The 10427-nt window shown below is 35.7% G+C and overlaps 1 protein-coding gene across 1 annotated transcript in view; it reads right to left on the bottom strand.

Moving 5' to 3' along the window:
* LOC145764711 (laminin subunit gamma-1-like) overlaps window positions 1-10427 on the bottom strand; it is a 145169-nt gene that overhangs the window by 4510 nt on the left and 130232 nt on the right. Inside the window, exons 21-28 of the mRNA XM_082576369.1 lie at window positions 9294-9397; window positions 8894-9034; window positions 7748-7952; window positions 7214-7315; window positions 6837-6951; window positions 6038-6237; window positions 5693-5851; window positions 118-217 (exon numbers count right to left, since the gene is read on the bottom strand). Coding sequence (XP_082432495.1) covers window positions 118-217; window positions 5693-5851; window positions 6038-6237; window positions 6837-6951; window positions 7214-7315; window positions 7748-7952; window positions 8894-9034; window positions 9294-9397 — 1126 coding nt within the window. The remainder of the gene's footprint in view (window positions 1-117; window positions 218-5692; window positions 5852-6037; window positions 6238-6836; window positions 6952-7213; window positions 7316-7747; window positions 7953-8893; window positions 9035-9293; window positions 9398-10427) is intronic.

The following is a 10427-nucleotide window of genomic DNA, read 5'->3' as shown; positions in this document are numbered from 1 at the left end:
GAGGGCTACAGACGATAACTCAAATCAATGGCCAACTGGTAACCGACATGGTAGCCTATCCTTTGCGATGGATAAGATAAAAAGCTTTTAGCCACGCTGCTTACCCAAAGTACTTACTTAAATTTTGTAAAAGCTCTTCCAGTTGCCCCAACACAATATCCACCTTGTTCTTGCTTCTACGCGCGATTTGCTTTGCATCCCCTGCTGCAGCAGCGGCCTGAAAAAAAAAACGTCATGCAATTAGGTGACTTTTCCCATCCAGCAAATCGGTCCTTTTTGACATTGATTCACCGTCTGCAGGTTTAAAACAATGTAAAAAAGGGACTTGCTGGATAGATGGTCAGGGCTAAGGTTACTTCTAACTCTGGTAGGCATGATATGGGATAGAAAGGAATGGAAGACGTTTTTTCATCTTTCATTCTGAGATTTTCTTCCATTTCCATTCCATCATAAAAATCTTGCATTCCATCTTCAATCCATCACAAAAAATTCTTCCATCTGCAAATTTTGTGGCTAAATTTAAAGAACCCAAACTCTTGACAAATTGACGATTTTAACGATCAGTTGAACAATACAACTTTAAATTGTGCAAATTAGTTATTTTTGTCATCAAATTGCTTGTTAAATTATAATATTACAGTATGTTGAATGGTAGCCTAACTATGTTTTTTAGAATCGTATCATCAAAATTACTTTGTTTTTGTAGCCTTAATGTTTGATACAAATTGTTGCAACTATAATCTTTTTCCTTAATTTACTTTTGACTACAATTTTTTTTGCATTTTTATCACTACCGTACTTTTTTGTTAATCGCCATAAAATTATTTCACTTGTAACTTTTGGAAAGTGAAATTGATGGGAACAAAGTTTATTTGAACAGAAGTAGTATGTCTGTATTTTATTGTATTTAATTATATCTTTATTTCTATTTTTATTTACTTTTTTTCTGAATCCGCATGGTCACACTGAGCCGGTTCCTGCAATTTTTATTTTTCTGAGTCTTTTATGACATCACAACCAAGTTTTCGAATGCGAGACTCTTAAACCACTGCCTGTGCCGACTACGCGAAATAACGTAGCATTGTGACGCCCCATGATGTCACAATGCCCCAAAAGGGCTTGCTGTGTTGCCAGTCTTGGGGTTTGAGAGTTTTTTTCAATTTTTTAACCCCAAAAACGATTTTATACTCATTGATCCCCTTTAAAAAGTGTAAGTACAAATTATCCGCCAGAGGAGCTGCAGAGTTCCTTGTCGTTGCTATGCAAAACTGCAATTTCAGGTCCAGACAGCTTAGACTGTATTTTTATAGGCTACACAACTGCCCTGTATTCAGGTAATGATTCTTGATGGTGCTGCTGTGTAAGTTTTTTTTTTTTTAATAAGATCATAAAGGTCGTTTAGGCTCGGCAGGTAGCATAGCCTAGTTACCGTACTGGTAGCCTAGTCACCGTACTCGTAGCCTAGTTATCCCCACCAGCAGAAATTGCCGTTTTTACATCGTTTCAACGTCGCTAAACGTTGAAATCGTGTAGAAAAGGGAACTGTTGCTGACTAGGATACGTTGACTCTGAGAAACATTTACAGAAGCCCTTCCATTTGTTCCAAGAACCCAGTTAGCCTAACAGTTCATTTTTACATTGATTCAACGTCTAAATACATTGAATCACCCAGTTGACCTATCGTTTTTCATTACATTGATTTCACGTCTGAATGGGTTGATTCTATGTAAAAATGAACTGATTTGCTGACTGGCGCGACGCGCTTCAGTAAATGCAATGTGCTGTTTCACCGATCAGTCGCAACGCCGATTTGCACCAAATCTTCAAGGAGCGTTCCGATTTTTTGGCAACATATTTTTTAATTACCATGGCAACAAGAGCAGGAGGAAAATTTCTCCAAATTGCTCCAAACGATGGCATTGAAGGTGTTTAAAGTAAAAACTTCGGGAAACTTGTCACTTTTTGAATTTCTTTTGTATGAAATCGCCCTTGTTGCTCTTGCAAGTGTTAATTGTAAGTCTATTTTACAATCGACAAAATAAGTTTTCTTTTTTCGCTTTCTTTTCTAGGTTTGGTGGCTGTGCATTTTTAAGATTATGTTTTTCAAACACTGTTTTATTGATGCATATTTTGAACCTTTTGGTTTCGTCATCTTTTCCTTTTGTTGGTGTAAAATTCGTGTGTTTACTTTATCGTTCTCTACATGTTCGCGCCAGCAATGAAAAATAAATAGAATTGGACTGAACATTACAATTCTGAAATGTTCCCATCACAAATGCTTCCAAATGTAATGAAGTACACTTTTCAATTACAAAAATGTAAAGTTTCAATGTTTATGTTCAAAAACAATTTTTTGCAGTTTGATTTTATCAAAGACAGTAGAACTACATTTTTTTGATAAAAATTGTCTTTTCCGAGCCAAGTGATATGTGCAAAAATAGCCTATACCATGCGTGCAAGTTGCAACTCACCAAATATAATTAATTTTGGACCAAATTTTTTTGAAATTACATTTACATAACAACAAAAAGTTTCAATTATAATTACAATTGCATAAAAATAATAATATGTAATTAATTACAATTGTAGTCTTTGATCCAATTCTGGTGTGCAGAAAGCGCAGCAAGTTGGAGTGGCTATTTTCCGTGTTCTGTTATTTCACTAAGATAACTGTTTGCTTTTCCTTTATATCTCAAGTAGGTGGTAATATATTGACACATCTTTGCAATTTCATGTATAATTTTCCCCTAATAGAACAATTCAATAACATTTTGAATTTATTTTGATCTCTAATATATCTGTAAAGTAAGTCATAGTCGTTTCGGAAAGAAGATATTGCAGTAGCAAAGATAATCCTTTTTTTTAAGTGTCAAAATGTCAATGTTACCCCAGGCCGGGGAAACATTGACAGGCCTTTGTTAACGAACTGTTTGATATAGTTATACCTCTTTAGGGATGCTTTGACACCAGAATGAAAACGAATCAAAACCAAAGTTTGTTTTTAAAAAATTGCAGAGCAATGATTGGAGTTATAGTAAACAATAAAAAGTCATTTAAGTCATAAAGTTTCCTATTGCTCACATGAGCAGGATGCTTCTTCCTGATCATCTGATTCATTTACATGATTTTCCAGTTTCGAAATTTGTAACTTATTAATTTGTTGTTTCCCTTTTTTTCCCATTTTTTGCTTTGTTGATTCTCTTGAAGCCTATCTATTACTTCCTTCTCGGTTAAACATACTGCAAATGTTCTTTTCAGTCGCACACGTTTTTCAGATTTTTCTGAAATATTTTTTCGGAAGTGAGATAACATTGTTCTCTCTATACTCTTCCGTGGTGTTAAATTTCCAACTGTTTGATCTAGCGATTATGATGTATTTGAAGGTCCAGGCGTAGCAATGTTCTGATTATTTTCTTCTCCATGTGTTAGTGGTTCACTGGTTGACAGTTTTTCTGGAGTAATCTTGTCACGATCAACTGGATAAATGCCACAATCATTTTCGAGAGTCATGTTGACGACTTCTAAGGTGATATGAGATTTGTGGCCATCAAAAATTAGAAGCTTTCAATATCTTTTGTTTCAGCCAAGAAGACTTTTGAAGCCATTCCAAAAATTGTGAAGCTTTCATCTAATAAGAAGGAGAACAGTTGTATTTAGTATTTTCAACACTTCCCTTGCATCAAGATCCATAAAGGTGAAGTCCTTTAAATACTACATACGGACTTAAGAATGCACCAGTAGCAGAGCAACATACTTGGACGGTAAACATATTTTGTTGATGTTCCGATCGTTTTATGTGGATTCTTTGCCCTTTTCTACAAACTATTTTTTGTGATCCACTGTTTGATTGGAAACCAGTCTCGTCACAATTAAATATGTTCTGAGGCTTGTGCTGTAGTTGTAGTCGTTCAGTAAGGCTTCCCAATTTCTGGAAGAAGTCATCTACTACTGTTTTGTTGCAAGCATAGGCTCTGTTTGCAGGCAATAGTTGCCCCAATCGTCTTGAAATCATGTGCTGTTCCATCGTCCCTCGAAACCATGCATCCAGTCAAGTCCTGGTCTTGAGTCAGTAAAGACAAGTCATGAGCAAGTAAACTTTCTTGTTCATGCGATAGTACCGTGGGTCTACCATACTTCCCGCACTTTTCTCCCTTTACGTGATTGATGAGAGTTGTTCTCTTCAGACCATGAACTCGAGCAGCTGTTGCTATTTTCATTCAGTTTTCTTTAACAGCTTTCACAGCAGCTACCAATCCTACCATGTCATCTTTTTCATAGTTTGCATAACTTTTACTTTTTCTAACATATTTTCTCGGCATTGTTTATCAATTATTTGATTAATTTAAGTTATTGACCTAAAACATACATAATTATTGGTGAGTAGATGAAGTTCAAGGGGTTTGTCAAATATTTGCCCAAAAATAATATTAACACATCTGAGGGTAACTTTGACATTTGCCAAACATATTGTCAAAGTTACCCCAAAACTAGATATTGTGAATAATTTCTTTAATGTGCTATATTGTTTAATTTTTTATTTATATGTGCTAAAATATGCTTTAACAATAACATTTATGATATAACTTCAAATATAACTTCATAAAAACAAACATCAATATCATGGTGCCACATAATGTCATTGCTTCTCAGATAATTTTGATTAATTGCTCAACTGTTCGCACAAAGAGACTCATTTAAGAACGATGCAGTATATTTAAATGTTTGAACTGGAATAGAACTATGCTACTTACGAAGTGTGAATGTTGTCGACTTTTCGTGTTTAAACAACTGTCAGGACAACAGTCACGCTAGACAATTACAAACAGAAAATTGAATTATTTTAATTTAAGAAACGTAATCAAACGGAAACCTTCACTCAGTTAATTTTTAAACTTTTGTATATCTTGGTACGGTGTAAAAAGAGTTCATGATTGAATTGGAATGGAAGGCTATCTTCCATCCCATCATCTAATCTTTCATTCCTTTCCATCCATCCTTGAAATTTTCCATCTTCCATCTCAAAATCTGTTTTCCATTTCATCCCATCCCCTGGTGGTAGGGTCAATTCACCAAAACAATTCTCAAGGTCATAAATTCTGTGTATAAAATCCTATTAAAACCACAACGAAATAATTTGGATATAAAAATAGAAAAAAAGCTTCAATTCTTCAACAGCGTGACCTTCTGTATTTTATAAAACTTACAGCGGTAGATATTATCTATTTTATTTTTCCACTAGAAACCTAATGTAGTCATTAGAAAAGGTCATTACGGTGACGGTCTCCAGTCTGTACCTTGGTTGGGAAAGGCTCGATTCTATTGGTTTTTGGGACATTGTACAACTTTAAGCTTTGACGCAGAATTGATACAGATTTGCATGTTGCTAGTTGCATGCGCATAGGGTTATTTCTTCATTTTTTCTTGACCAGTTTTCACAAATTTGTTGAGCTTGATAGTTGTCATTAAAATGAATAGAACATAGAGATTGAAAATGAAAGTTTAAGTTAAAAGGAAAGTCTAATCTACAAAGCCATAACTTCATAGGTGGCAATTTCAAAAGTGTTTGTTGAAGCAACTCTGATGTGAAACCACTACATAGAAAGGTTTGGGAACCGCTGCAATATAGAACGAGGTAGCCTACTTTAAAATTACGAAACAGCTGAAACGCTGAAATAACAGAGCAATCTCTCACCCCTTGCACAGCATCAGCGTCTCTTTGTGCTTGATCTTCTTTGTTTTCCAAACGGCTACCGGCATCTAAAAGACTGTCTTCCAAGTTCGACAAAGACTCTGCAATGCCTGCTGCGCTTCCATGGGCTCTAGTGGCGCCATTAAGAATCTCACCAGCTCTCTAAACATTTCGCACAATCACCTGATTTTTTATCTTGCAAGTAAAATAAAAAATGTTTTCTATATTCGCACTTAAACAAAACGTTGCTTGCAGGTGCTTGCCAAAATCGGGCACAAAGCAATACAACTGTAAATATTTTACATGCATTTGTTTTAGATTTTAATTGTCTCAAACGAGCTTTCTCACCGTTTGAACAGATTGTGCGATGTTGCTGGCTTGCTGAGCTTTGTCATTGGCTTGTGTTGCCACAGTGCGCGCAGTACCAAGTTCGCCTTTGGCCTCATCTGTGATCTCAGTAGCGCGGTCAATTTTCGCTTGTATCGCGTCAATCTTCCCGAGTGCAGCTTCTGCGTCTTCTCTGGTCATGTCGATTTGTTCATCGAAACCTGAAAGTTGTGCCAGAAAATTTATTCTTCAGTTTGAAATCTCTAGTCCAGACACACGCTCATAAAAATTTGTTTTAAACATTTAGTCAGTGGATATTAGATATCAGTGTTTTGTTCTACAACATAAGAGTACTTAGATCGAGAATTTATTAGAGAATATTCGATCTGAAACTGTTGTCCCGTCACCGCTCAGCTTACTATGTTGGTCTACAAACTCTACATACTGCACGTCTGCACATACAAAACGTCACTCCAAAATTGTCTCTCACTCTTTTGACCGTTTCTCCTTGGCAAATGAAGAGAAATGCAACGACCAGAAAAATTTTCCTAGCAATTCTCTAAGATTAAAGCGAAAGTTTGATAACTTAACGTTAGAGTCAAACGAAAGGACAAACTGAACTTTTGAAATACGTAACGATAATATGCGTAATTAAAACGCAATAAAAAAGTATTATTTTTCTTACTTCAGTGTCTGGCCAACCCTGGTTATTTCAAATTACTGAAAAGTTTTTCGTGAAGCTAAAAGTTATTTTAGTTCGTAATTGTATCAAACAACTGTTTGAAAGGCAAAAAGAACCACGTGGCTATTCAGTACTTACTCTCAAGTGATTTCTTTGTGGCTAGCACCGAATGATAGGTCTCGTTAGCGCTTCTAACGGCCTCTTTTCCATCTTCTAATGCGCCGTGAGCTTGCGCAAGAAGCATGTCCGCAGTCTGCAGAAAATTATCAATTTAAAATTGCATTAACCTTCCCGACGAAGCGACACCGTTTGAATCAAAATCATCATCATCATCACTCATCATGGATGAAAGTATAACAAAGTTGGCGATAAAAAAATGCGAAATGATCATCAGCGAACCGGCAACTGTACTGTAGAACGAAATGGTCAAGTCAAACGACGCGATTTGTTATTCGACAAAAAGCTGGCAAGCATGGCCTGAAAGAATAAAATCAATAAACTACAAAACGACTTACATCTTGTGCAGCGTCTGCAAGACTGAGAAGCTCCTGAGCTCGATCTATATTTGCTTTCAACTCTCCGTAGTTACTTTTGTACTCGGAATCCAGTTGGTTGATCTGCAAGACGACGCAGTGTCCAGGAAGGACATGACGTTATTGTAGTTAAAGCGAAATGTGGTGAAATTGTTTGTCAACAAAAATAAAGTTGAAACAATAAATAGCTTCAACTCAATAACATCACTAAATATATACTTTAAAATAATACAAAAAATTTAAACGTAGACTGTCCTAGTCAATGACTTCCCTGGTTACGTTCTAAATCGGATACAAGTAAGAAAACACAGCAAGTATACGCTTGAAGTCATCATCAAAGAACTTAAAACAATAAAACATAACTCATTTTTGGCAACAGAAAATCGTGAATCGGGACAGCGTTGTTAAAACGCCAAATCGTAAAAATAAAAACAATTTCTCAAAGAACTTCAACACACAAAATACAAACTAAGAAAAAAGTATTGGAAAAGTTATTGTAGAGAATTCCTTTTTTACCAATGGAATAAGATCTTCAGCTTCGTTCTGAATGTCTTGAGATGTGACATCCATGACGTCTGTATCAACCGAAGGCACAACAATCTTGTTGGCTTCAGTAAATAAATCGGTGGAGTCATTTTTAGCCGCCTGGGCATTATTTTTGATTCCGCCAGACTGCGCTAGTAAGTCATCACGCAAAGCACGAACAGCAGGCATTTTACTCCTAAAAACGACAGTATCAATTCGGTGACGTCGCCATTGCTCAAAGGTGGTAAAAAACAGAGCCAGCCCTTCGACCCTTGGAGTGGCCTAGAAGAGAAAGGTTCATACGACAAAGAAATTTATAGCTTAATATCTAATATTTCAATTAAAATAGTTTTTGTCTGTATGTATTTCATAAACAAATTATTTCAATACTACTTACAAAACAGTATCACATTGAATGTTTCATGGCCACCTAGAGATGCGGCCTGATTTGTCACATTTTGCAGATTTTGATTACAGCTACTGCTAGTGCTTGACTGACATTTTTTGAGATGTTTTTACTTTTTGCGGTTTCCTAATGACATAAAACTTTTTTGTTGTCTTGGGGAAGCAGTAGCAAATGAGAAAAAGTAAGTTGAAAAACGCAAAATTAGACTGTTATTGAAAATTAACAGTCTGACTAAAATCTTCGAAATCAAATTTTCTTTGTTTTTCAACATGTGAGGATGTTAAAACCTATTGTGTCATCTGGGGAAAAGAATAAAGAAAGCGTAAAAATCTAATTTTTAGAAAAATTTATTTAAACGTTCGCCCAAAGTTAGAAAAACCTGGAAATTTCTGCAAAATGTGACAAATCAGGCCGTATCTTTAGGTGGCCATGAATGTTTTAAGAACAACAGCGTACAGGACAAAAAACGTTTTCTTAATTCTTTTTCTTTCCCCATGTACTGTGTCACGGAATTAAAAAATAAAAACAAGTGTCTTAAAACTACCGCACATTAACATGACCTGGACAACGACCATCTATAACAATATTATTCCAGCATGCCAACGAACGGGGAAGGTAGCAAAGCCTTGAATGATTTAAAACCTGGATGATCAGTTGTTTGGGTGGTGAGGCCACTGCAACTGGCATGACCACCAAACCAACTTGCCGTCCGACTTTGACTTAAAACTCACTCTGATTGAGTCATTTCCTCTAGATCGTTCATGAGATTATCCAGAATATCAACCGCCTCTTGAATAGAGTTTTGGGCTCTTCGGGAAGTGTCATAGGCATTTTGTGCTGTATCTTGAATCTCTTTTGCTGATGCTTGATGCCTGATCAAGAATGAGTTTACACATATCAAAACATCGAAAGTTGTCTGTTTTATTACGTGGCTACGTTTGGATTTTATCTTAAATTGTCATCACTTTGGAATCACCAAACTCCTCTAAATCGTTTCTTGAAATGTTAGTAACATTGCTTTGTATGCAAATGACAATCTTAAGCGACAACATAGGTTACATATCTCGGCAATTAATTTGAGTGTGAGCAACTTTCTTAAAAACAGTTCTGCTACAATAAATTATTATAAACCTGTTAGCAAGTGCTTCGGCTTTTTGAGCGATTCTGCTCATGTTGTCCTCTTTACCCAAGCTATCATCAGCGACCATTTCAGCTTGCATTAAATCCATCATCGCCTGTTTTAAAAAAGTAAATAAAATTGCATGCGTAATTGAAGCATATCCCTTTACTTAAACGTACCCGTACACGTTTCACCAAGCCAGGTTGCAAATGTTTTTTCACACAAGCTTTTGGACTGCATTTGCAGATTGTGGTAGACATAGCCACTGCAAGTTATCTGCAGTAATTATTCTTGCTGTCGGTTATTTCACATTGAGTTAAGAGTTATATCGTGTAACTGCAAAATATGACATTGTCCTCTTTGTTTCAGTGGTTTAATTTTGGTTTTGTTTTAGTGGTGTAATTTTGGTTCATCAAGATGACGGTTCCACACCCGTCACAATCATTGCTTTCTTAAATTAACTTTGATTAACTTTGTGTAACTTTGAAGCACACAAAGCCGGATGTAACATACAGTGTTTAGGTTTATTTTTAACAATCACAGAAAAAATGCATTTAAAACAAATTTAGCATTATTATTAAACGTATATTTCAGACCTTGCAATCCATATGAAGCGAAGAGAACAATTCAACAATTGACTTTCAAGCAAAAATGCACAATAAGAAATAGGCTATACCGTATAAACAAGTAGACATTTAAAATGAGGTTATAGGCCTATACTACGAGATACATTGTTTGTTTGTAGTGTTCATGAAACGATGATATATCTGCTGTTTTTTCTTTATGAAAATATCAATCTTGTAACTACTATATTTTGCTCCTCAGATCTATATACAATTAGGCCTACTGTAGTCTATAATTGTTAGGCCTATTCCTGACGAGGACATAACAAAAATTGGTTTTAAATGTAGTTTTTGCAGTGATTGTTAATAATAAACGTATGGCATAGTAGCTATAAGACAAATAGTACAAGACAAACTCTCTACTGAAACTTTAATATTTTGATTTTTTATAATTTTGCGGTATAAACGTCTGCATAATATTAGTGAGGACAGCTGTTTGACTCCTATCAAAGTTGCTTCTATCCGGAAACAGGTGACTGGATGACCAAATGATTTTCCGCTGCTCGCTTCGCTGGGAGATTT

Source organism: Aplidium turbinatum, chromosome 2, assembly GCF_918807975.1.
Source record: "Aplidium turbinatum chromosome 2, kaAplTurb1.1, whole genome shotgun sequence".
NCBI lineage: Eukaryota > Metazoa > Chordata > Ascidiacea > Aplousobranchia > Polyclinidae > Aplidium > Aplidium turbinatum.
Note: the sequence above shows the minus strand (reverse complement) of the source record. Positions and strands in the feature narration are given on the sequence as shown.